At 49.3% G+C, this 26,406-nt stretch overlaps 1 protein-coding gene across 6 annotated transcripts; it reads right to left on the bottom strand.

Moving 5' to 3' along the window:
• Positions 1 to 87: 87 nt before the first annotated feature.
• Positions 88 to 26,403, bottom strand: LOC144179109 (uncharacterized). 6 transcript variants are annotated; one of them, XM_077707334.1, is made up of 6 exons: positions 25,803 to 26,403; positions 24,899 to 24,990; positions 15,077 to 15,262; positions 4,585 to 4,638; positions 3,725 to 3,827; positions 88 to 213 (listed from the first exon to the last, which is right to left on the bottom strand). In XM_077707334.1, the coding sequence occupies exons 3-5, from the start codon at positions 15,130 to 15,132 to the stop codon at positions 3,728 to 3,730; spliced, it is 210 nt and encodes a 69-aa protein (XP_077563460.1). In that variant the 5' UTR covers positions 15,133 to 15,262; positions 24,899 to 24,990; positions 25,803 to 26,403; the 3' UTR covers positions 88 to 213; positions 3,725 to 3,727. The 6 variants fall into 6 exon arrangements, 4 of the variants coding, with proteins under 4 accessions (XP_077563460.1, XP_077563463.1, XP_077563459.1 ...); XM_077707337.1 differs by lacking the exon at positions 88 to 213 and adding an exon at positions 225 to 2,719; XM_077707335.1 differs by lacking the exon at positions 88 to 213 and adding an exon at positions 2,735 to 3,044.
• Positions 26,404 to 26,406: the final 3 nt, after the last annotated feature.

Raw genomic sequence — 26,406 nt, 5'->3', positions numbered from 1 at the left:
GTATGGATGCGTAGGTGGGTGACCAGGTTGCTCTTTTGCAAAAAGGCCTTGCCACAGTGGCTGCACTGGTAGGGGTGCTCGCCTGTGTGCATGAAGCAGTGCCTTTTCAGATGGCTCGAGATCGGCGTCACATAGCTGCACTGCTGGCAGCGGAACAGCCAATGACCCCATGGGGGGCCACGCTGCACCTTGTGGCCATTCAAGAGGGAGGGCCTGCAACAAGGTGGAAAGGGAAAAATTGAGAGCCCTTCCACCGAGGAACAGTGACAGTGCACGAACAGCAAGGAAGAAGAGGAAAAAGCAAACACGAGAGAGGAATTAGCATCTCAGCTGGTGCCAGGTGAGCCGTTCTGCACAGGAATGACGCACCTGAGCACTGCCTGAAAATGTAGACAACCACTCCTTTTTGTTGCTGGCTCAGCAGTCACTCACTTAAAAAGCTGCAAAAATTTTTGTAGCATGGTGTGTTTAGGACCGACATGTTTAGTGCTCTTGCTTTAAAGAACATCTTTCCCGATACCATGCTTTTGCTAATAACTGCTAAGCTCTTGAAATAGGCCACGGAAGTGTTAATCATTGGTGTTGCTTTGCCATCCACAGAAAGGGCTAAAAATATAACCGAGAATCGCAATAAATTTTGTCGTTCACGCCTGTCTTGGAAGTGGTCATCAAATACACCCCGCAATAGTAGGCCAAACACCTTCAGGCGGCACAGCTTTGGCAGAAACAACACTTCGTCAGGCTTCGCAGCGTTACAGCACAAAATGGAGAGGTCATGACACGGTTCTCCTATACGCGCCCACCAGGAATAAAGATATGTAAACTAAAAGTGACGATTTTCAGGCCATTATTAGTAATTATCGTGCACTCAAGTATTTTAAGAGCTGTTTCAATACTGTTCGGGCATTAGGCATTGATAAAAGCAATAAAAATGGGCATACGAATCTGAGTTGGTACTTGTACAAGTCACTGCTTTTCTTGTGCAGATGTTCACTGCTTGTTCACTGCTTCCAAATAGGCATCCCGGCAATGGTAGAAAGCGAAGCTTTCCTATTTCAGGACCCCCGAGACTGCCACCTCATACGTCCCTTTCCACACAAAATACACCCCATACACTTTGCGGAGTGTAGGTACCAGCCTGCCCATGCACTTACCGGTAAATATGCATGTCCCTCTTTGGCACGTACATATGTGCCACAAAGCCCCGACACATAGATGGCTTCACTATAGCCGTCGTTATTCAAACCAACTCTCCCTCAGTCACTTCCCTCATCTCGCACTTCTTTTACCTTGCAACAAAACATGCAAACAAACAGGAAGAGCACTAGGCACCTGCTGATTACCTGCAGAAGGCATTATCACAGGGAGAAATTACACAAAAGATATACACACAGTATTCGTGTTTGCATGTATATTCTTGGTAATGCATCGTTACTCCCCCTTTTCAAGAGATGTGTGCCTTTTTTGCTCATGTCAGTATGGAAAGCTACAGTGTGGGTTCAAATGGGCACCCTGCGGTGGTGGGCCAGCCCTCGGCGCAAACTACACGACCAACACAGGCTGCCACTGTCTGCCACAGGTCCCATCCAATATCACACATTCTGGGCTAGTGGGGAGCAACTGTCATCTTGGTGGAAAACAAAAGCGCTCAAAAAACAAGGACAAGGGAAGACGTAGACAGCAACTGTCACCCAGCTGATGAGGTTTTGATGCGACGACGAACATGGATATTTTCACTCGGAGCCAGGTCTCACTGAAGGGTAAAATGGGCTCTCTCTCTGTGCCCCCACTGCTTGGCTTGCTGCACAGAACTGCATCATAACACTCCACAAAAAGGGGCTTGCTTTCCTCTCATCTCATAGAAGTGAGTGTCTGCGCAACCAAACCCAGCACGGCCCTTCTCCTCCTGTTGCACTACTGGTGGTGGTTGTGCCCCTTCCCCTCGTGTGCCTTCAGCTGGAGGCACTATGTGAAGGCCATGGGACAGAAGCAGCACTGGATGTGTGGGTAAGTGGCCCTTCTCCATGAAGGCCTTGCCACAGTGGCTGCAATGGAAGGGGTGCTCGCATGTGTGCATGTGCAGGTGGGTGGCCAGGTAGCCCTTTTCCAGGAAGGCCTTGCCACAGTGCTGCACTGGAAGGGTTGCTCGCCCACGTGGATGTGCAAGTGGGTGGCCAGGTTGCCCTCAACGAAGGGCTTGCTGTAGTGGCTGCGCGGGTGGGGGCGCTTTCCCGTGTGGATGTGCAGGTGGGTGGCCCTTCTTCATAAAGGCCGTGCCGCAGTGGCTGCACTGGAAGCAGCTCTCGCCATGTGAACGTGCAGGTGGCCCTTCTCCATGAAGGCCTTGCCACAGTGGCTGCACTGGAAGGGGTGCTCGCCTGTGTGGATGTGCAGGTGGGTAGCCAGGTTGTCCCGAATGAAGGCCTTCTCGCAGTGGCTGCACTGGGGGTGCTCGCTGCACTGGGGGCACACGGTGGGGGCGCTTGCCAATGTGCTCGTACAGGTAGGTGGGCAGGTTGTCCTGCTGCATGAAGACCTTGCTGCAGTGGCTGCACTGGTGGGTGTGTTCGCATGTTGGGCTGTGCAGGTGGGTTGCCAGGTGACCCTTCTCCATGAAGGCATTGCCACAGTTTCTGCACTGGTAAAGGCCCTTGCCCATGTGCTTGCGCCGGTGCCTCTTTAATCGCTCGTGCGCTGTCTTGTACCTGCCCTGCATGCACTGCAGCAACGCTGCCTGTATAAACATTGCCTGACGCGTTGCGCTTTGCAATGGGAAGGGTACGGACGCTTAGTTCAGGCACTCATCCACTATGTGGTGCATGCTGATGGACATTTCGCCTTACATCACTGCTCTGGAGTCGCGAACGCTGCACTCACTTCTATGACGTGTGTCTGTCGACTTGCCTGTTGGGTTTCAAAAGCCGTTTCGCTCACATCTTAGCCGCGATGGGGCGATAGTTCTGGGATGCACTGGGGATCTCGTTCAACGTGTCGCTCGCTTTATACTTGCTGCATTTTTCCAAAGATAACTGACGGAGGAGGAACTGAAATAGTGTAAGAACATATTAACTGTCGGGCAGACAAATAGTGAACAGAAAAATGATATTTTAGGATGGTGCAACCATTATTTCACTGATGTTTTTTTATCTCTGGAGGATTTAGGGAGGAAAAATTGCGTGCACATTTTTCATTCAGGCGGTCGGTTCCACCATTACTTTCGAAAAATATTCCGTGCTTGTAAAGTTTAGAAGATTATAGAAAAAATAAGGATAAGCAGCTAAAGGTTCTGCCACGCTGTCCGGATGCCTCTACAGTACAGTTTTCAATTTTAAAAGTGCGTACCGATGCGGAGTGCAAACAGCAGGGACAAAACAAGACCGAAATGCGGAGGGGACAGAGGGGGGGATGCTCCACTGAGAAAATTTAGGGGCCCGCGATTCAAGTAGATAAGCCCGCAAAGCCGGCATCAGCCTGCAGCAGCACAAGCGATTTTGCTCAGAGGCAAAGGTGGTTTTATCAGGGACAGACCAAGACAGACAGGCATGGTGAAAAACAAGGCGTAGGAGCGCCGCCTGCGGAACGCTAAACAAACTTTAAACTATTTTGCATAGTTTCCGAGAAGCGGCGCTGGCCGGCGGACATGAAAGCATGCAGGAAGGCTACGGAGCAGAGAAGGGTAGGAGAGAGCAACAGGAGAGTGGCTGTTTGGACATGTTTCGCTCACGCGTTAGGCCATGATTATACAGGCGGCGTTGACTGCAGCAACTGACTGCTCAGCTGGGAACCCTGCTTCACCCTGTGGCCACCCGGGCAGGAAAAGGAGCAGCCTGCAAAAGGGACATAGGGAAAAAAATTGAGAGCCGTTCCTTCAGCAACTGAGATAGCAGTGCGCCAGCAGGGAGGCAGAAGAGGCAAGAATGAGCAGGAAAGAAAAGGGAGCATCTTCACTGGAGCCAGCCGGGTTGCTCTGCACAGGCCTAACGTGCCCGGGCATTGCTAAGCAATTCAGAGAAGCCCTCACTTTTTTTTGCTCGCGCGGCAGTCTTTTGCTCAGGAAGCTGTGAAAATTTCATGGTCATGGTTTGTTCATAACAACGCATCTAGTGCTCGCATATAAAACCTCCGATATCGCTCTGTGTGCTGAAAGCTGCCAAGTTCATGCCAGCCCTAAAATGATAAGAACTCTACGGGTTTTCTTGCTACACGGTGACGACGATGTTTTTGTGTCAGGGTGTAGTACCTAAAAAGCCTGTTTGTCTCCTTTACTGTTTTGAGGCATTTTGTGCCTGAAATGAGCAGAACTTGCAACAATTTAGGCTAAAATTCATTGTACAAAAAATTTTAAGGTTGAGCTAGAAACATTCAGGGAGTGAAAACATTTGACTAAATGATGAATGCCCACTTTTTATGTCTTTGATGTGCCTCTGATACTGTGCTTGATCCTGAAATCTGCCAAGCTTATGCCTCCACAGGAGTTTCAAAAATTCTGCTTTTTTTGTGACCGCATTGCTGGCATCCCAAAATGCATCTCCCACCAAACGAACACTCATTTCAACAGCAGCTTTATAAGCAAGTTCACGTCACCTCATTGAGTTTTTTCTGCCTCGGCTTCTATGCCCAACTTCTATGTACAAGCACCTGTCAAACAACAACAAAAGAACAGTTTGAAACACCCAGAAACAACAGTGTGCAACATAACTGAGGCCAGCATGGCTGCTTTACTGGTTCCATCACACTGACAATCTCGGCAGTGTTCACTAAATAACATGAACAGCTATCAGGTTATCTGGCAGCCAGGTGACAGTGAGTAGCAGGAGGGAAAAAAAAAGCTATCACTTCCCCGTGCGCTGCTTCTCAACTGCAAAACATGCAGTAAGATGAAGTTAAAATGGTCACCATGATGATGACTGTGGTTTGATTATTGACACAAAAGAGTTTAAAACTGAAAAATGAATACCATATTCATTCAGTTATAGGATAACTGTTTTTTTAAATGCACACAGGCAGTACGGAAGTCAACCTGCTATCATGACCAAAAAAAACCGACCTACAGTAGCTGCAAAGAGCAGCCTGCACCATACACAACCTCGCATATTCAGTTGGTATTTTTTGCCCTCATGTGTCCTCTAATAATGAGGAAAGAATATTTGGTTTTCACGCATATTCGAATAAATACAGCAATACAGTTTTCAGGTGCACAAAGTTATTAGGGTTTTCTCTCACGCATGGCTATGCAGTAGCATGCACACATAATTTCCTCGCAAGAGAGTCAACTTTTTACAGTGCACAACCTTCCCAGTGAAGTGAGTATAAAGTCCTGGCCTCATCCCTCCCGCTCAAGTGGGCTCCATAGAAGTTCTGTCTACATTGTCGTAGGTTCCCTTTATATCCAGAAATGCTATCCATAATGATCGCCTTTGAGCTGTTGACACCTCTATACGTTGATTTAGGATAAATAAATTGTCCTCTAAGTGCCTGCCTCGTCTGAACCCATTTTGTAGTTCGGTGAGTATGCCGTTCTCCTCTATCCATGCTTGCAGCACGGAGCAAGATATAAAGAGGAGCGGCGATTGTCGCCGAGAAAAAATCTCTTGCTCAGGCTGATAATGTCCCCGCGCCGTCGGCCGCCCAGCTTTCCCTTTGCTCTCTTCCTCCTTCGTTCGCCCTCTCGTCGCTGTGCCTCTGTACATGGCTCTTCACTTCTTCACTCTCCCCAGAGGCATCTCTTCTTTCGTAGCGACGTCTGTCTTATGCCTGTCCTACTATGCAGGAGGCATGCGTGCACGCGCGGAATTTAAACACCCATGCACGGCCGCAATGGACGGCGCAGATAATCGCACGCCACCGCATACATGGCAATCGCTTCTTCCCTATAAGGGAACGTTTATTCTGACATTATAAAGACCCACTAAAAATATTGTACTAACCCAGCAGATGTAAGACGCAACTGAACGACGACGACTTCAGAAGCACCAAAGAATGAGCAAGAGTAATATGGAACGCCACAACATACAGTCTAGCGTGATTATGCTTACGACGAATCGATGCAGCACAAAGATTACCCTCTGTTGTTAGCCCGCTCTCCGGCCGCGTGCTTAATTATTTATGCTGCTTCTGCGCACAAACAACGCTTACAAGGGTCGCCCGGGGTCTCCATCGGCAAACGGCAATGAGACACACATTTCTGTGCCAATGACTGAATTGGACGGCTGCCCAGTTCTAATAAGTGTACAAAAACACTGCCATCTTGATAAGGCACCCAAGAATATCAAACGCAATCTTCATTGTAACTCATGCCGCAACTTACCGCCCGATGTTCACTGTCGCTCTACGGTCGTGTTATCTCATCGATAACGCCGCAAACTCCAAATAAAATGCTGCGATTTGTATGGCTGCCATTTTTTGGCCTACCAGGGTTCCCGGCGTTTTTTTTTTTTTTAACGGCTGACAAGCAAAACAACCGGCTCGTTAAACCTTTTCTTTCGGTGAGTCATCACCACAGAGATATAGGGTCCAGACGAATTCAAATATCGCAAAATGAAGGCTTGTGAAAAGACCGCACTGTCAGGGACTTCATCTTGAGCAGATTGCTACGTCGCAGGCAGTCGCGGATGATGTTATTGCATTTCTGTTCTTTTCTGATGAGCGTGTAAGTGCCGGCCCGTGTTCTAGGCACACTCTGTTTTGGACATAAGTTGGAGAACTGTGAGAAAGCTGAGGGAACTTTTATAATCGCTAGTGATATAAGAACCAGCTGCTCCTTTCGCCTTTTGTAAAACCTGCTAAAACACAGCCCAATTGGTATTCACAAATTTACAAAACGAAGTCACATTTTCGGCAAGCACTGCGCAAAAGGTAGTGTTTGCATAGCAGCCATATGTTTGTATGTGGTCTCTACATTTTGTTTTCCCACCATGCGAACCAATCCTTAACGTATCTTTGCCGTACGGCCACTCAGTTCCTTCTGGTCCGGGTTACCCAGAGGGTGCTGTCGAACAAGTTAATCAACTGTGCGAAGAAGGCGTGCAATGAACGCGAAGCGGTGCCAAAGCAGGCCCAAAGCAGTCTGTGCCCAAAACAACCATCGCCGAAGCAGACGACAGAGCCGACAGAATGCGTTCCGCCGACGCGCCCGCCAGCGCACGAGGAACGCCGGCCGCTTAGCCGGCCGCCCATTTGCTGCACCATCTACATTGTGCTCCGCGAGTGATGGACATTAAGGGCCCGCCGGAGAGAGCGAAGTCGGCGCTCCTGTTTATCTTGCTCCGTGGCCTGTAGTTCCGCTTTATAGCTTGCATTGCCAGCTTGTATGCCACTGAGGTAACTAGTAGGCCTGTACGAGTTGGAATCAGCCCTGTCTCCTTTACGTTTATAGATCAGCTTCATCCTGCTCTACAGTTTTCTATCTGTACGAAACTCAGTCGGGGCTCTAAATGCTGTAATCTACTCTCCGCTCTTCTGAACTTCACTTGTATGAATAAACGAATGTCATGTGGTGCCCGTTCCCATTTTAATACCTGGCCTTCACCGTTTATGACAACGATTTTGATTTGTACTTTGGTGTTTTTCCTTAGTTGCTTTACATTGTTCCAAAACTTTCTCGGCATGCCTTTATCCTTTTCCCGTATATTTGAGACCCACTGCTCACTTTCTCATTTAAGTTTTCACTGTACAAGTTTTTGCACTTTTAGTTTCTTTAGGCGATACCAATTCCACTTCAAAGTTACCTCTGTTTGCATTCCCACTCACTTGGCCTCCCTGTGCTCGCTCAATGCTTGCTGTCTTGGTGTTACAGCTTCCTTAATTTCCTTGTTCCATCAGCTTCTTGGCTTTTCTTTTCTTTTCCAGTAGCTGTGTTTTTTTGCGTTCTGTATCTTTCCTTGAATAAAACTAAATAACTCACTGCCCAATTTTTCGCAAGCTGTCTCTCGATTTACATCTCCAGGCTTTCGGCAATACAGTCAAAGCCCGTTACAACGGACCCTCTTAATCCTGAAGAAACCGTCTGCTGTAGCCAAAGTATGCAGTATCCGACGGAAGGGAGGAGTATGAGCCCTAAAGTGTAAAGTGGATACTTCAACTGATATTGCATATACATAATGCATAGACGCATAGACTTCGTTCATTCTACACGCCCGCAGCACCTCCGCACACTGTTCGCACGATGGCAAAGAATCGCATAAACGCCGTTTCCAAAGCTTAGCACCGGCACTTGGAAAAGGCCTAGCGCATGAGGTCAAGCGTGTAAAGACGCATAATAATCTGAGCAAATAAAGCAAGTATATAACTAGGCGCAATTATTAACCAGCTATAAAACATCAGCCGTGGCCATCAGAATCAGCTAGGCTCTTTTAAATCCCTTCACGACGAGGCAGGTTTTCCTGAAACCGTTCGTCAAACAAATCGGATCGCTGCCTGACGTTACTCCAAGGCAGCTTCCACATTTTTAACGATTTTAGTTTGGTCATTCCAACAGTTGTTATGAAATAATCTGATGACGAGAAGCTGTGAAATTGAAAGCTAGACCAGTTAGACTGCGCGCGGTTACCGGCAGATTGCACACAATGGATGGGAACCAACCCCCCCCTACTTGAGGCATTTCTTACCTTTTACAGCGAACAGAATGAGAACGATGCACGCTTGGGAACAAAAGACCGAACTCCACTGAACCAGAGTTTTTTATTACATAAAAAAAAACTGACGAGGGCAGACCCGCCTCCGAGTGCACCAGTTTGCGTATTTGATATACTCGGTTACAACTCAAGAACAGCACCACCTCATGTACTGTATGTATCACTCCGCCAAAGCGCCGGACCCGTGACGTCAGCTGCGCGCGCGTTTTGAAAGGGGTTTGCTATGAATGCGTGATATCGTCTGCCTTGTCTCACGCAGTTTGTTTGTCGTCATTGGAGTCGTTTATAAGCATATGAAGTCCAAAAAATCACGGGAGCGACTCACGCCATGTTCAAAATATTCCCAGTAACGCCCCACTTGCGCCGCGCGGAGAAACATCCGGCTACGGTGATAAGGCACAGTGGCAACTTCCGGTGCCGTTCTTAAGTTGTCACCGAGTATAGCACTGTTTTCAATCTCACCGGAGTCGTGTTTGTCGGCAGCGGCCTTGTTCTTGACGATAGAGTGTACCGTCTGCTTAGACAGGTTTGTACTTCTGGCGACGTCGGCCTATTTTTTCCCATGTTCAACAGCGTTAATTACACTTAATTTATATGACAGCAAAATCAGCTACCCTGCCGCTCATACCGCTGGTGGCACAAAAAAAGGGCCCACTGGCACTGACTTGGCTTGGCTGCGCCAACGACCCGGCTGGCAGCAACGTTGCCAGACATAACAATTTTCTTGCCAAACTAAACAAAAAAAAGCAGATCGCGTGCTGGCCCCGCGGAAGTCCGCAAAAACATTCAGTCGACACAATTTTCGCCTAAAATTTAGTCTGTTGTAGCCGATAGTCTGCTCTAGCCGGGTCCATTATGAACGGAGTGAGTGGACTCCATTTAAAATGCATGGGGAACAGACAAACCGAGAGAAATGGTCTGTTGTAACCGAAAGTCCGTTGACAGTCCGTTGTAACGAGCGTAGACTGTATTAACCATCTGCTTATGATTTAATTTCAAGTCGTGAACCACCGTTTTCGGGTTTTGACCTTTCATTTTTACAAAAGTCAAAGTTATCCGTATATGGTCGCTTCCTAAGCTGTCGGCTCCTATTTCATCTACCGTATTTACTCGCATAATCCTCGCACTTTTTTTTCGGAAAAATCAATGCAAAGTTAGGGGTGCCAGAATTATGCGGGGAAAAAAAAATCCGGTGCACAGTGTTGCCAATTCCCCTTATGCCGATCCCGCTAAATGTAGCGGTCGTTTTTTGTATAGGTAAGCTCAGTGTTGCCAACAGCAGCTATTTCTTTTTATTTTATTATTTACAACGTAAACAGTCTCCCGTCGATCAGCGATCATGAAATTGCCGCCTTTGCTTTCTGGCGCGCGCCTTATCTCGTCGTCGTATGTGCGTGCCCTACTCCAGTAACGCACGTTGAAGTCGGTGACGCTGAAGCGCCTGCCTGCGGCACGGTTGCCGTGTTCGATCGCAAACTCTTTCGTTTTCAATGGACCTCTCCCGGGGTACGTCACGCGGCGGCCGTGACGTCACGGAAATCGCACGTGCTGGGTGTGGTCGGGAACCCTCCCGAGACCGGCGCGTGGCGCGTATGCAGTGAGGCTGCATTAGACGCGCGCAAAAGTGAAATTTTTGTTTACGTGTTGGCTTTTCTGATGCCGGTGGGCTGCTGTGCTCTCGGCTACCCAAATTTTGCGAGCAAAATCAGCGGCATCAGACTTTTCGGAGTCCCCACAGAGGTAAATTCGGCGTGTATTGTGGATGCGCGCAATGTGCCGAAGAGGCTGGCAGCGAAAGCAGCGACATAGTCTGCTCTTACTCGTAGCAACATTTCGCATTCTCGAACTTCAGCTGTTCTCCAAAGCGCAGCCATACCGTCTACATTGGCAGTCCGCGCTGATTCGTGCAATGAAATGATACTGTTTATAAACCATCTGCTATCATGCAGCACCAGCAGAAATTTGCTCAAGTGAAATAGGGGGGGGGGGGGGAGGAGGAGGAGGGGGCAGACGGAAATTTTCTTGCTGCGAAATATTGTCATGTTTTGAGGAGGTAGAGCACTGTATTAAAAACACAATGAATGCCTAACCTGCTTAGGCGACGTGAAATAAATGTTTCGACGAGGGATCCGCGATAGCCGCCTGCCCCCTGATCGACAACGTCAAGTTTGGTCTTTTGTTATGGGGGGGATCTGTTCAAGACGAACGAAATTCATTGCTTGTAAGTACAATAAATTTTTACCTTGATCAATTATATTCTGCCTTGAGGATGCCGGAAAACTGAGATGCTTGCCGTGCTCACATGTAGCATTGTGCCTTCGGGGCGAGATGGGCCGCTCACGCGACTGGAAAAATGTGTTTGCCCTTAGCAAACAGACTCAGTGAATGTATTCATTTGTTGCGGCCTCCCGACGCTGGCGTATGCAGCGGGCGTACATGGACACTAACTTTAACTATCATGAAATAATGACTACCGAAAATATTTCGGTGCACTGTCGCAAGATATACGCACTAACCATATGTGGCTGCTATGTTACTCTCACAATGACAATGAACCATTTCGAGATTTCACTGGGGTAAAGGTAAGAACACAATCGGTCAATCTCGTAGAGAACGACATCATCGCGATATTTTTATTGGAATAATTTTTGCCTTTTGCTCTTCATATTTTTGTTTCGTTGCTGCTTATTTTACTATTTAATTCTTTCATGCTTTACCTTTCCTTTTTCCCCTCGACGTGAAATCGTGTGTACGCCACTGTCTCCGGGCGACGCAAAGAGACCAAGAACAGGGAGCGTTTAGCTGCCTGAGGCACCGCGCTTAGCTTAAGCGGACCTCGAAAACAGCAATAAATTAGCTTTCCTTGGTATGTGTCCGAACACAAAGAATCTTAAAAAAAACATTTTGGGATGCGTCGCAACAGCACCAACCTTCAGAATGACTCGTTTAGGCTGTTCTGCCGCGCACTGATTATCCGAAAGTGCCGCCGTTCAGTTGACCGTACGGTAAACGAGAGTGTTGCGGAGGTTGTAGATGTGGAAAGCTACATGGAGGTGCGACGGCCACAGCTAGGATAGCTAGACCCCCACCTGCAATGTGGGAAGCCAGTGACGGCCCGAACCAACGGCACATCGTTCCTTTCGGGCGCCGCGCGGCCAGGCCGTGCCGTCAGCGCAGGCGCTTTCTGCCAACCGCCACCTCACTTCGCGGCCGCCAGCAGGTGCCACCCGTCGTGTACGTGCGCTTAGTGACGTCACGTTGTTTACATACAGGGAGAAGTCCATTTGAAAGCGGCAGTGTAGCTGGCGTTCCTCCCCATGGCGAAGTGGCACCAAGCACAAAACAATTAGATCAAAAAGTTCTCAAAACGGCAGCGAGCTATCCACCACTGACGCGCGTGACTCACTGACTGCTGCCGCTCAACGGCGGGACCACGACGGCGACACGACGACACGACAGCGGGCTGTGCGAACACCGTCTAGTCATCTAGTTTCGCGCACGCGAAACATGCGGGAAACCGGCTCAAGGACAGTGTGAGTAACGTGTTAGGGCACCTGTTAGGGAGTAGCCATGCAGGTTGTTAGGGCGCCTGGATGGCCTTGGATACACAGCGCTCTCCGCCGAACGGAGAGGCAGCGGGGGAGGGCGCGCGTTGGAGAGCGTGTGCACCATGCGGGTTTCGCGAGCAGGCAACTTTCGCCGCTGCAAAGTTGGGGGTGCGAGGATTATGCGAGGAACCAAAAAATTCAAGTTTTGCTGGCTCACATTAGGGGTGCGAGGATTACGCGAGTGCGAGGATTACGCGAGTAAATACGGTATTTCCATTAGAGTCAACCTTTCATACACTTTTTCCGATAGGAGGCTGTAGTCTATACTGGACTGCTTTTCCCCTTGTTCCCAAGTAATTTGTCCCTCACATTTATTCTCTCTGTTTACTACAGTAAGATTATGTTGATTGATTGATTGTAGGATTTAACGCGACGACGCTACGAAGGCGATGAGGCGCGCCGTAGTGGAGGGCGCCGGATTAATTTTGACCACCTGGGGATCTTTAACGTGCGCCGAAATCTCGTACACACGGGCGTTTTTGCTTTTCGCCTCTATCAGAAAAGCGGCCGCCGCGGCCGGGAATCGAACCCGCGACCTCGTGCTCAGCAGCGCAACGGTAAGATTATGTTCTTCACAAATATCTAGTACAAGTTTACCATTGTCGTCTGTGTATCTGTACAGGTCCTCAATGTGGGCATTCATGTTTCCCACTATAGTCACCTCTCCCGATTGACCAAGGTCCCAACCTAATGAAGCTTACCAGTTTTTCATTCTTTTCTCTAACCTCAGTATCATCCCCTGACTACAGATAGGCGACTTCCAACAGCGTTTCTCTTCCTACCATCGTGCCCTTACCCACATGTTCTTCGCAGTTTTCATTTACTGTGTGCCAATTGGTTCCCTGTTGAATAAGCATGCCGACCCCTCCCCCTTTCCTAGTACCTATTGTTCTGTTACAGCCTTGCCACATATATTCATGCATTACTGGTGGCTCTTCTAAAATCTCGAACAAGAGTTTCTGAAAAGCCATACACTTCAGTTTTTTCTTTTTCAAGTTGACTCTGAACCTCTAACCCTTTTTCCCGTGCTCTGCCCCCGTGCATGTTCATGCGGTTAATCTTAGCCACTCCTCTTCTTTTCTTTCGGTTAATTCTTTTCCGTTGTTTTGGGTAAGCATCATTCACCGGGAGAACGTCGCCTACCTCTTCACTCGCCTGCATTGCTATCTCATGCCCCTTTCTAAGCTTTTGTGCACTCGTATGCTAACTTCGGCACTTTCCTTCGCGCTATACTTTTGACCTCGATTGCTATCGCTTACTCCTGCCGCATTTTCACTGTGCCTGTTTTCTAGTTCAGCTTCTGGGATGCTCGTGGTCCCCTAAAAAAGCTACCACCTGAGCAGCTAGTCGCCACCCCACCTGCTCTGCTCGACGCTCACTGAAATGTATACCGTCTCCAACACCTGCTCCCGGCCTGCATGGCGCGATTCCTGATTGAGGTCCACCACCTTAAAGTTCACTGCTTTAGCAAGCGTCCAAATTTCCCGGTTCGCTTCTACCACTGCCCTTTCTATGTTGCCTCCTTTACCTTCAACCTTCAGCACCGTAGAGACCCTGATTTGGACGTCGTACGAAATCGCCCTCAGTTCACCGACTCCCTTCGCCACCTGCTTTGCTATACCTCATCCTTATCCCTGAAACACATCGTTTACTGCCCCCATTATCCCCACTAAGTGCCTGTCCGTCATTGTCTCCCACACCTGCTCTTTCGCCTTTGTCATCACTACATTAACCAACCTTCTTCCCGGGGAGTGAGCTAGCCTTAACTCTCTGGTCCTCCCCTACCCTCTTTGTATCACTGTCTCTGCCTTGCGCATGTTCCAATCGCCCACAATGGTGACTGGATGCTCCTTTGGCTCCTTTAGCTGACAGGTGTTTTTGCTGCCTTGGCTTCCACGCTGATTGTCTCTGCGTACCTCTTGCCCGGCGACGACCCCTTCCCTTCTTCCACGACGTTAGGCCCCTCTCCGTGACCGACGCTGTCATGACCACCATTGCCCTCACATGTGGCAACCCTGTCCATCTCCCGTTTTCCCTCCTCAGAGCTAGGCACACTCAGTGCACTTGCCCCGTGGCGTACGCCATTTCCTTCCGGAATGGCATCCCTCTTCACACGCTCACTCTCTACCTGTGCTAGCCTTCCTTCTAGTACCTCTCACTGTTACTTTTCGGTTTTTAACTCCTCCACCAACTTGTCAACATGTATTTTAAGCTGCTGCTTCTCCTCCTCTAGCCGATCAAGGCGCGACTCCAATACACACATCCTACACATGAAGTCCTGCCCTTCCGCCTCCTCGACTAAACTGAACCTAGTCTCCTGGACTGGGTACTCCTGCTCGCACCTCATGCACGCATCGCTCAGCTTCTTCGGCGGCATGTTCCGGAGCTACCTCACTGCCTTCTATTAAGTATTACTGCCGCTATCTCCGCACGCGCTACACTTGAAAAGAAAGGACAAACACAGTGCGACGCTTGCCTACAGCATCTCTCCTTATTGGTGCGGTATCAACAATGTACCGAACTCACTACTACCACATGTTAAGTTACTACTTGCTACATCTAGTTTGTTCACTTAAATATAACCGGCCTACTCCTTTCCTACTACAATTAACTAAACCTACTTCTATTCGCTCTAAAGCATTATCCCTCTAAGAGAAAAAGGAAAAAAATCAGTCTTATCGCTTTCGTCGTCTAGGCCGTTGCTGCCGCCCTGGGAACACACGTCCGTCGTCCACCCCGACGAATGCACCCTCTGCTGGAGATGCAAGCGAAGACCACAGGGCCAAAAAGTCCACGGATTGAAAGCCCAGCAATGTGGGTGAGCACACGACTGACCAGGTAGACCTTTTGGGCAAAGGCCCCAGGGCACAGTGGAAGGGACGCTCGCCCATGCGGATGCGCGGGTGCCTCTTCAGCTTGCTCGAAGACGGTGTCACATAGTTGCACTGCTAATGTGCAGGAGCCGGTGACCCAGTGGGGGGCCCTCCTGCACCCTGTGGCCATTCAGGGAAGAGGAAGGACCTGCGAGCGGCAGGAGGGGAACAATTGACAGTCCTTCCACCAGCAAACCCGTTCATAGTGTACTAGCAGCGAGCACAGACAGCCAAACGAAGCAACCGAAAGAGGAAAGGATGAGTATGAAAGACGAAGGGATGCCTCCGTAGGCACGAGGCAAGCCACTCTGCACATGCCCAACATAGCTGAAATTGCCTAGAAACAGGGTTGCTGGCGAAGCAGTCTGTCTCTCAGGAGGCTTCGTATACCCCTTTCTGTACAGCCGCCCAAGGGTTTACAGCGGTCACCAGTGCAATCCGTCTGTTAAACCCGATCAAGGGAAGAAAGACAAGAGCCACCATTCCGAACACTGCCACCACTTCCTTTTCCTTCTTCAATTCTTCTATTCTACCCTCACCCCCCCCCCCCGGGAAGGTGCAAACCTGACTCCCACAACCTTCCCTGGGAAGATGCAGGTCTTATCTGCCGAAAGTTTAATGTCCAGGCCCCTTACTGTCTACATGCGTCGATTATTTACGTCACAGTGTCACAACATTTCTGTCACAAGGTCCTTTCATACAGCCGTAATGTTTGTAGACATGCTCCGCCTGATGCTTTCAGTGAGCATGGAGGTGCTTGACCAGTCAAATTCTGCAGTCTTTGACATTTGGAGAGCGAGCTTTGTGATGTACGGAAACTTGGCTGAAATGTATGCAGTGCTGGTTAGTCTGCTACCGTCGGACGAACTGTGTTGCAACTTTTCAAGCATTCCAAGTCCTCCTCACGGCTCAACACTCTGCTTTAGTAAGACATGAGAGGTTTCACCGCATCCTGGTACCCTCACTCCTGCAGACAGTCCAGCTTATTCCCCAGAGTTCACTTCAAACATTGTTTCATTCTTTAAAGAAGTATGTGTTCATACTGTCTCGTTTTTGATGCTTATTGAGGTCTAAGGCTTGACAAGAGGACGTCCAACACTGTTTACGACTAAAGGTGAGCTTAGAGTCCTGGCTGTTTCAGTTGAAGAGCTTGCTCACTCTGCCTGCGAGGGCGCATGAACCGGTGCCAATTCTTCAGCAGTTTTAAAGACTGTGTGTCTAGCCATATACTGGAAAGCTTTGCACAAATAGCCATGTTAATTGAAGCACTTGGCTTTTTCTTCACCCGTGGCACAGTAACAGTGCCGTTGGGTAAATGCTTGGACTGTTTCTCGGAACCGGGTGTGGCTTTCTCTGACTCCGATTTGACTTCTATGACACCGTTTGCTTGCAAAACACAAACCATAGTATGAGTTGCACACTCTAGGAACGACTTCTGTCGAGTGGGTCCTTGAAAAGTACCCACCTGTACATAGTGCTCGCTGCTGCGAGTCCTTCAACTTCAGTGCTCCATATAACTTATCCCGTAAGTAAGCACCAGATGTAGTCCGATCCGATGAGGAGACTTAGTCTGGGCTCCGAATCACCACCTAAATGTCTTTGTTCATCATAGAATACGTTTTGTCTCCGTTCATTAGTGAATACTTTGCCCTGCTTACGCAGATTGTGTACAAAGGATATATTAACAGATAGGGAAGATTCATCATGGCAGATGATAAGTACCACTATCATTTTTATTAACAGATAGGGAAGATTCATCATGGCAGATGATAAGTACCACTATCATTTCGATCGTGAAGGCATCTGTAGTGTGCTGGGTGCGAAGAGAAACTTGAACTATGTTGGTTTCCGCCGTTGAGTATACCTCGAACTAGTCGGCTTCTTTAGTTGTGGCTCAACTATGCTTGGAACATCTGCAGGTACAACCCGTTGTCCTTAGCCCAACCGTTTGGCTGTTCACTCCCTCCAGACGCTCGAGCCGTGGCTGATATGCAGGCTGTAGTTCCCGGCAAACCTTCTCTTGCACTGCTGTTCTTAAACGAAGGGTCGCATATGCTGGTTGCATGCCTCCCTTAACATGGCACATAACTCAATCTGGCACTGCAGTCTCTCTCTCTTGATGACCTTTGGACGGCACCTAAAACATTTTCTGTCCCTCGTGAGGTGCTCTTTCTTAGTGGCTAGAGAGATGTCGGCGGTGCATAAGCGCATGCTGTGCTTCTGAGAACAGCAAAAGAAGCAAGGTACACTGTTGTACGACCGGCCGCCGCGGCGCTGCTACGCGCGTTTGGAGAAAGAAGAAAACACTGAGTGGGAATAAACCGTGTTCACTGTAGCTGGAGTCACCCGTCTGTTCGCCTCTGCGTACACCAGTCGAAGTCGTATTAAACATGGTGTCAGAAGTGGTGCGCGATCATCCGTAAGCCAATTTGCTTGGAGGAATCCGCCTGGAATGGCATCAAACATGGACAACGCAGCAAACATAACGGCTGCCACTCCGACTGCACGCCACCCACCTCAGCAGCAGCGCCCATGGCTTCGTTCACGATACAACCTCCGGAAGCCTTTTGCTTCTCGTCGCCCAACGAGTGGCCGAAATGGAAGAAGCGCTTCGAGCGTTTTCGTACCTCTTCTGGTCTCAGTGCCCAGCCTGAAGAGCACCAAGTCGACACCCTGCTGTACATCATGGGTGACCAGGCTGAGGACATCTTTGGCACCTTCAACCTCACAGGTGAGGACTCCAAAACGTTCAGCGTTGTGATGGAACGATTTGACAAATACTTCATTCCGTGTCGCAACGTCATCTTTGAAAGAGCGTGCTTCAACACTGGGGTACAACAGGAGACAGTCTGTAGAAGAATTCGCCACAGCCCTTCACGCTCTTTCCAAACACTGCGAGTACGGCAGCCTGCAAGAAGAGTTTATCCGTGATCGGTTAGTCGTCGGCATCAGAGACAGACAGCTGTCCGCGAAGTTGCAACTTGACCCAGATCTGACGTTACAGAAAGCCCTAAACGCAATGCGGCAAGTCGAAACGGTGTGACAGCAACAGGCAGAGCTGAATCATGCCCAACCAAGCGTCAACAAGGTAAGCTTTGCCCACCAGCAGAAGTCTCAAGGCTCTCGGAAGCCCTTCTCTGGCTCTAGTAGTAAGAATACTAGATTATCCTCTCCACTTGTTAAGAAGCATGTGAATATGTTTTGCCATTGGTGCAGGCGAGAAAGTCACCCACGATCTGCTTGCCCAGCATGGAATGAGAAATGCAAGTCGTGCCTGAAGAAAGGCCACTACGCAACTGTTTGTCTTTCCAAACGCGTAGACGCAGTTCAAGCTCAAGATGCTGGAACTGAAAGTAGATTCCTGGACACGGTCAGCTCTTCATCGACAAAAAACTGGGAAGCAACAGTACCGTATTTATTCGAATCCAAGCCGATAGTTTTTTTGAAATACTGATATATCAAACTCCAAGGTCGGCTTGGATTCGAGGATTTTGAAACACGCGCCAATTTCCAAGTGAAATTGAGGGAAGTGGCGTGCAGCTAGCGACACCCAGCAAAGAAAGTATTGTAGCCATTACTAGACGAGCCAGTAGCCACTTAAGGGGCCATAGCTGGGGGCGATGCCGCCATTTTGAACTGTGCGGATAGTGGCCTGCGTGCGGTGTGGCGTTTGGTTTTGACAGCACAATAGCACCAAACAAGCGGTGCCATTATAGTGCCGCTTTTTAAAGAAAAGTTGTTTTAGCCGCGGCGTTGTCGTCAAATGTTCAAGCCGGGCAGGACTTCGGCGTGGATGAAAAAAAATGTCCGTCGTTGGAGCACGCATTGGGAGAGGATATTTGCGTGCGCTGCAACGAGGATGGCATTCACCGGACCACGAGAAGGCCGTCCCCACGAAATGGAGATGGCATTGGCTGACTTCGTTCGGACGCAGCGAGCAGCTGCCCTTCCAGTAACGACGGAAATGCTCCAGGCAAAAGCAAGGGAGCTTTCAAGGGAATGAGGCTTATCGCGGGCACACTTCAAAGCTAGTCGGGGCTGGCTACAGAAATTCATGAAACGCTTCGGCTTTAGCCTTCGTCGTCGAACCTCAATCGCCCAGAAGTTGCCCGGTGATTTTGAAGAGAAACTGATTGAGTTACAACACCGCATCTTCATGTTCAATAAATGTGTTTTCTTTTTGTGAACGCTGACCTCACCTTTTTGTTCGGCCTACATTCGAGGTAAGTTTTTTTTTTTTTCGTGGCTTCGGACTTCCGGGGGTCGGCTTAAAATCGGGGCTGGCCTAGATTCAAATAAATATGGTACTAATAGTGCAAGGGCGTACCCTGAAATTCAAGATTGACACGGGTGCTGACGAGACGGTGATACCACCTGAAACGTTTAGACAACTTGAGTGAAAGCCAGTTCTGCCTAAACCACGCCAACAGCTCCACGGGATTGATAGGAGACCATTGGCAATACAGGAAGTCGCTCGATTACAGCTATCGTATCAAGGTCGCCAGACAACTCAAGATATCTACGTTCTTGAAGTGCGTTGTCCACTTCTTGGAAAGCCTGCTATTGAAGAACTGTAGCTAGTTACCTGCATCAATAACGTTCAGCGTGCCATCAAGCCTAAACAAGAATTTCTGTCCCTCTTTGCCAGTCTCGGAGATATCCAGAGAGAACACCTAGTTTGTCTTCAAGACAGAGCGAAGCCATTTGCGTTGGGCTCGCCCCGACGGGTTCCCATTCCGTTGTATGAGAAGACCAAACGAGAACTCCAATGGATGGAGAAAATAGGAATCATCTCTCCATTCGAAGATCCAACCAAATGGTGCGCGCCAATGGTGGTCGTGCCCAAGCCCTCAGGAGACGTGCGAATTTGCTTTGACTTTACAGAGCTCAACCGCTTTGTTCTCCTAGAATGGCATCCGATTCCATCTGTTGAACACACACTTGGGCTTCTCTCTGGGGCGAAAGTGTTTTCAAAGCTGGATGCCAACTCAGGATTTTGGCAAATTCAGCTCGCGGAAGAGAGCAAGAAGTTTACGACGTTCATAACGCCATTTGGAAGGTTCAAGTTTAACCGACTCCCATTTGGTATCGCCTCGGCGCCAGAACTGTTCCAGAGGCAGATGGCTACCATCCTGCAAGGTATGAGCCGTGTCATATGTCACATGGACGACGTCCTTGTATGGGGAGCCACACAAGAGGAGCACAACGAGTCTCTTCGTCAAGTACTGCGGAGGCTCGCGGAAGCTGGCGTCACACTCAACGAGAGCAAATGCACGTTCTGTGCTACAGAATTGACATACCTGGGACACAAGATTGGACAGCAAGGTATCAGGCCTGATGAGTCCAAAAATTACCCCACCTTCCCGTGAGGGGAACCCTGTGGAGATGCGACGCATCTTGGAGGTTCACTTGGTGTTTCCGTTGTGTTGCTTCTCTAATTGCGTGAAACGTGTGAGGAACGCGTATGATGTATTCTTTATTTCTTTGGCCGGTGCTGGAACGACCGCGGCTATGACGCAACGTGGTGCGGCTATGACGCAACACAATCCACTTTAATCCAATCCAATCCAATGCCACTCGCGAGAGAGTGTTCGCTATCGGAGAGGAGAGGGGGTGAGCGGCGGAGAGCGCAGCTCGCGCGGCGAGGAGAATGGGGGAGGGGTGTGGACGGACAACAACGCCGTATGGAGGGACAAGGCGAGTGAATGAGATGCCGTCGCACCTAAAATCTCAGCAGTTACGGAAATGGCCCCACCCACAAACAGAACAGAGCTACAAAGGATACTTGGCATGGCCACATATCTTGCTCGGTTCGTTCCGAACCTCGCAGACATCTTGCAGCCCCTCACGCTGCTGCTGTCGAAAAAACAGGAGTTTGTGTGGGGTGCGCCACAACAAGTAGCGTTCGACAAGTGGAAGAAGCTTCTGTCTAGTAGACCAGTTCTTGCCGTCTACGACCCCGCAAAAGAGACAATAGTCACGGCAGATGCTTCCTCTTTCGGACTCGGCGCTGTCCTTTGCCAGCGGTGAACAAAAGGGAACTATGCAGTAATCACTTATGAATCTCGCCTTTTGACAGACACTGAAAAGTGATACGCACAGATCGAGAAAGAGGCACTTGCACTTGTGTGGGGATGCGAGAAATTCCCTGACTACCTCGTTGGAAAGCAATTTCTCCTAGAAACTGACCACAAGCCCCTCATGCCTATTTTCAACTCGAAGAATCTTCATGACCTCACACTAAGGTTACAAAGACTTCGCATGCGCATGATGCGTTACAGTTACATCGTGACCTACGTACCTGGCAAGGAGCTTTTAGCTGCTGATGCTCTCTCTTGCCCACCGCCCCGATTGACCGTCCCATCCGCAGAATCCCATGAACTGGCTGAGAAAATAGATGCAGCCTTTGTCAGCCAGCTCATGGCAAACGTTCCAATCAAGCCAGTCTGTCTTGAGCTGCTTCGGAATAGTCAGAAAGCCGACCAACTGTGCTGTCAACTGCGGAAATTCTGCAGCAAGGAATGGCCTTCCCAGCGATACCTACACCAAGAGGTGCAGCCATTCTATCAAGTTTGCCATCAACTAAATGTTGAAAATGACCTCCTCTTGCATGGAACAAGAGTAGTAGTCCCAGTCGCCTGCCAGCCTCACATTTTGCGTCTGCTACACGACGGACACTTCGGAATATCAAAAACCCTTGCAAAGGCCAACGATATGGTTTGGTGGCCGGGCATATCAAGGGACATCGAACAAACTGTCCATACTTGTTGGAAATGCGTGGAGACAACAACAAACCGGAAAATGCCGCTTCAACCTACACCTTTTCCCGAAAGGCCCTTGCAGCGGGTGGCTATGAACCTGTTCTACCAAAGTAACAAATGGTGGTTGATAATCATCGACTACTACTCCAGGTACCCCAAAATCGCGCTGCTGAACAAGCTTACTGCAGCTGAGGTGAGCAACCATTGCAAGTCAGTCTTTGCACGCCATGGGATTCCTGAGGTAGTTGTTTCAGAGAACGGCCCGCAGTTTTCCTGCGTAAGAGGATCCGAGTTTGCAGACTTAGCGCGAGACTATAGTTTTCAACACATAACCTCCAGTTCCCACTACCCACAGAGCAATGGATTGGCAGAAGCTGCCATCAAGATCATCAAGACATCTATGTCCAAGACGCAGGACCCGTAAATTACCTTGCTGGCCTACAGGACAACACCATTAAAGAACGGATACAGCCCTTCCCAGCTCCTCATGGGTCGCCGCTTGTGCACCAAGTTATCTCAGGCAACCAGAGCATTACTTCCTGCAACGCCCTATACCCTCGCAGTCCGTAAGTTTGAAACAGAAAGCCAGGATAACCAATGCGAATATTACAACAGTCGTCACGGTGTCCGGGATCTAGTTGATCTTCTGAACGGCGAAGAAGTTTGGGTGAGTGACATGCAGAAGAAAGGCAAGGTAGTGGACACCACCTCTGAACCAAGGTCTTACATTGTGGACACTGGGGACAGCGTTGTGCGTCACAACCGCACTTACTTGGTACCCTTGCCACGAATGCAAGAGTTTACGCCACCTGCGGAGAAAGCACAAGAAGAAGCCGGTGCAGTGACGCAGTGCCAAGACACATCGCATGGCCACACCCGAAGCGGTCGCTGCAGCATCCCGCCGAAAACCTACATAGCCTCTGTTCTTTCGGAAGGAGAACCCACATAGCCTCGTTTCTTTCAGAAGGAGATGTTGTACGGCCGGCCGCCGCGGCGCTGCTACCGCGCGCCTGGAGAAAGAAAAAAACACTGAGTGGGAATAAACCGTGTTTGCTGTAGCTGGAGTCACCCGTCTGTTCGCCTCTGCATACACCAGTCGAAGTCTTATTAAACACACTGCGGTCATCAGAAGCCGTGGGAGAGTACGTTCATTTGTTTTCTGGTTGGTCGCCAAAGGAATGTTGATGGGGCAACCCCCCGCACTGCTTCCAACTTTCCAACTCAATCCTTACAAAGGTGAGCAGTTGACTGAGTTCGTCCTCCGAGTCAGCCGCCGCTGGCTGGAAGCCAATTGTCAGTTGGTGAGGAGTTTCGCTCTTGATGTTGTTTCGCTTTAATGAAACTCAACACGATGTAGTGTGGGAGCGCATGATGCAGTATATCGACGGGCACTGCAGTGAACCTGCAAGTTGGGACGTTCAGAGAGTTCAAGCAGCAGAGGGTTAACTGAGCCGCATCACAAAGCCTCCTGAGCCTCCCTACAGATAAGTAGATGGATGGTTTTACTGACAGAAGATGGCTCAGCACAGACAGATGATGACACTGGATTCTCTTATTCCCGTATTGCTGCTTGAGAAGTCGTACAGCACCCACATAGCATGACTCTGTGGTTGGTAAGCGTGCAATTGCTGCAGCCGCCTCCCCCGTAACGTAACAGCGTAATAAAAATTTGCAGTTGGCGTAAGGGCGCTATTGTTGGGGATGGTCTGCTCAAACTGCTCCTAAAAGGCTGACCAACACTGGGACTCGCCTTGAAAGACAGCTATGTCCAGCTGTGGACGCCGGGGTCCCTTTCCTGTCTGCATAGGACTACTTCATTGGCGCCTGGTGCTTGTGGGGCATTTTGAGCGGCTCGTTCACGAAGGTCAATCTTGCGGTAAATTTGTGCCTATGTGGTCAGGGTCTGATCATTCTATTCCTCGGCCGCTTGAAACTCGATGTCGAGTTTATCCACCGTGAGGAAGTTCTCAAGCTCCTCACTGATCTTCAAAAGCTTGGCGTGCTTGGCGACAAGCTGATCTTACAAGCCAGTGAGCTTGGTGATGTCTTCGCATCCAGATTCGACCAATAAGCGAGCTTCACTTACATGCCTCGTGTTCTTGGCTCTTCACGGAGAGCTTGCTCTTGAGGCACTCCATTGCGTTGCAGGCGACAGCTGATTGCCGCCCTTCCCATCATAGTCCAGGGCCACTCCGTTGAACGATTGAAAGTCAATCCGTTGAAAGTCAATCATTGCCACACGGGATTTCGACACCAAATGTCAAACCCGACCAGGTGAAGGGAAGCGAGACAAGAGCCGCCATTCTGAACTGCCACCACTTTCTCTTTCTCCTTCACTTCTTCTACACCAGGGGTCGGAAACCTTTGGAGGTGGAGGGCTGAGTTGCACGAAGCCGACATAGTGGAGGGCCGGATGGCAAATCAGGTGGGGGGCTTTGCAAACAGACAAAAAATTTAGAGAATTGAAAATAATATTTGACAATAATTGACAAAAATCTGGCTAAGTGTGAAGATGGAAATCAATGCCAAATGGGAGTGATCAATTCTCCGTTCTTACCTCCCGTCTAATGCCATTTGCAGTCAAAACTGGTGTGTCAGCCTTCAGATAGGAAGTGACAGGGGGAGCTATGGGAGGGGCGCAACTCTGACGACGTGCTGGAGGCCGCATAATACCGCTTCGCAGGCCACTGGTTGCCGACCGTGGTTCAACACCATCCACTCAAAACTCTCACGAGGAGCATCAGATGCCAAATGAAGCACACTGAACAAGGACGACCAACAACGAGAAACAACAGAGCAGTCTGTAACAAGTGAGCAGCAAGCTCAAACACTAACGAAGACAGCAACAATGACGAATGCAGCACTTAACCTTGTAACCAAATGTTGCTCGAACCATCACTTGTAACCCAACTGCTACATTTCAAATATTGCCTTCAGCACTGAACAGACGTATCACTAAGCTAAGATTGGTTAAACTAAATAGAGGTCACGACGAAGAGGACGGTCATGCCCTATGGACTTACTTTTTCATGGCATTGTCAGAACGCAGACAGCGGCCTCTTCAGTATCACTTTCTTCGCCCCAGCTGCATTTGGTCTGATGACGATGCTGACGCCTGCAAGTATATATGAAAAGGGGGAAAAGGGGGGGGGGGGGAGGGGGGGCCACACGAAGCCACTTTAGCTTTGCAAAGTCAGAAGGCATAATCAACAAAGCCGTTGAGCGGGCTCAGGGTGTTTCCAAAACGACTTGTTGAAGCGTTGAGAATTGCAACAAGCAGCGCTGCGAACAGGATTCCCGTTGCGTTTGCTTTAGTCCTTTCGGCTTTGCTTGTTTACTGAATCTCGATCTATCATCATGATCTCGATATTTGATGAGATAAATAAGTTACGGAAAGCGGAGTAGATTTATCGTGCTGCTAGGTCGGAAATCACGCTGGAGAGTTTGCCAGTAATGGGATGCACTAGACAGTTCACTACTATTGTTCCGCTCATACCAGCAGCTCGTTGCCCGGCAAGCGAAACAGCCGCGGCAGTTTCGCTGTGCGGTAAGGTGGATAAGTGCGTATTTCGCAACCCAGACTAAAATGAACCATGTTCAAACTTACCATGTTAGCCTTGCTGTAAGGCGCGAGGCAGAACATGACCACAGATATGCAAACTAAAGAACATGTGCGCTAATAAATTCTCCGAGCTTACCGACACCTTGGGCAAACATTTGCAAAGTACCGCTGATCTGCACTGCGGCTGTCATAATCCGAACGGTCGGCACATATACACTGCCGGCAGCGAAAAAAACTGAACTCGTACGCCTCCAGAACTCGATAAAACCGCTATTCATTGTCTTCACTGTTTTTTTTCGTTCGAAGTAAGTCAATGAAGCATGGAATGAAACACCGACTGCGGCCGGCGTCCGGGTATAACACACCGTTATTTGCACTAAGTGCACGCTTCTTCAGTGCTGAGCTCGGCGAGGACGCGGCTTTCCATTTCCCTTGGTACTCGACCCGCAAACGCTACACACAAAAAAGTAATCTGGAGCCAGTCGTCACTATTTATCTGTATGAAACTCTACGAGTTGTGCGAACTGTCACAATAGACGGCTGGGCGCCGCCATTATTGATGGAACTTTTCAAGCAAACAAAACAAAAAATAACGCGGATGCGTTTCTACAGAATAGTCGGTTTCTCGCTGGCTCAACTTGTATCGTAATCCAAGCGATCCAAGTAGGTGACGAAAATGTGTGCGTTTCATACGAATACGTGAGTGCCCTTTTGCGTAAAAAACTTTCCTTTTTGTTTTGTGGTGTCTCGCTTTTCAAAGTCGTATCGAGATGGCATCAATGATGGCGGCGTCCAGGCGGCCGCTTGGTTCGACGTAGATTCCGATCTGTTTTTGCGTGCACCAGTCTTGCGAAAAAAATTGAAGGACTGTTTGGTGTGACGTTCGCTGGCCGTATGGGCAAGGAAATGAAAATCCGTATGCTTGCGCAGTCTAGCACTGGCGAGGCGTGCAGTTAGTGAGGAATGGTG

This window comes from Haemaphysalis longicornis, unplaced genomic scaffold (assembly GCF_048455015.1).
Source record: "Haemaphysalis longicornis isolate Haplotype H1 unplaced genomic scaffold, Haemaphysalis longicornis Haplotype H1 scaffold_4, whole genome shotgun sequence".
Lineage (NCBI taxonomy): Eukaryota > Metazoa > Arthropoda > Arachnida > Ixodida > Ixodidae > Haemaphysalis > Haemaphysalis longicornis.
The sequence above is the reverse complement of the archived record's forward strand: the minus strand, read 5'-3'. Positions and strand labels throughout refer to the sequence as shown.

Bases quoted from the DNA above. Each gene is read 5' to 3' on its own strand.
- LOC144179109 (XM_077707333.1), bottom strand. From the start codon at position 2,716: ATGCAGGGCAGGTACAAGACAGCGCACGAGCGATTAAAGAGGCACCGG.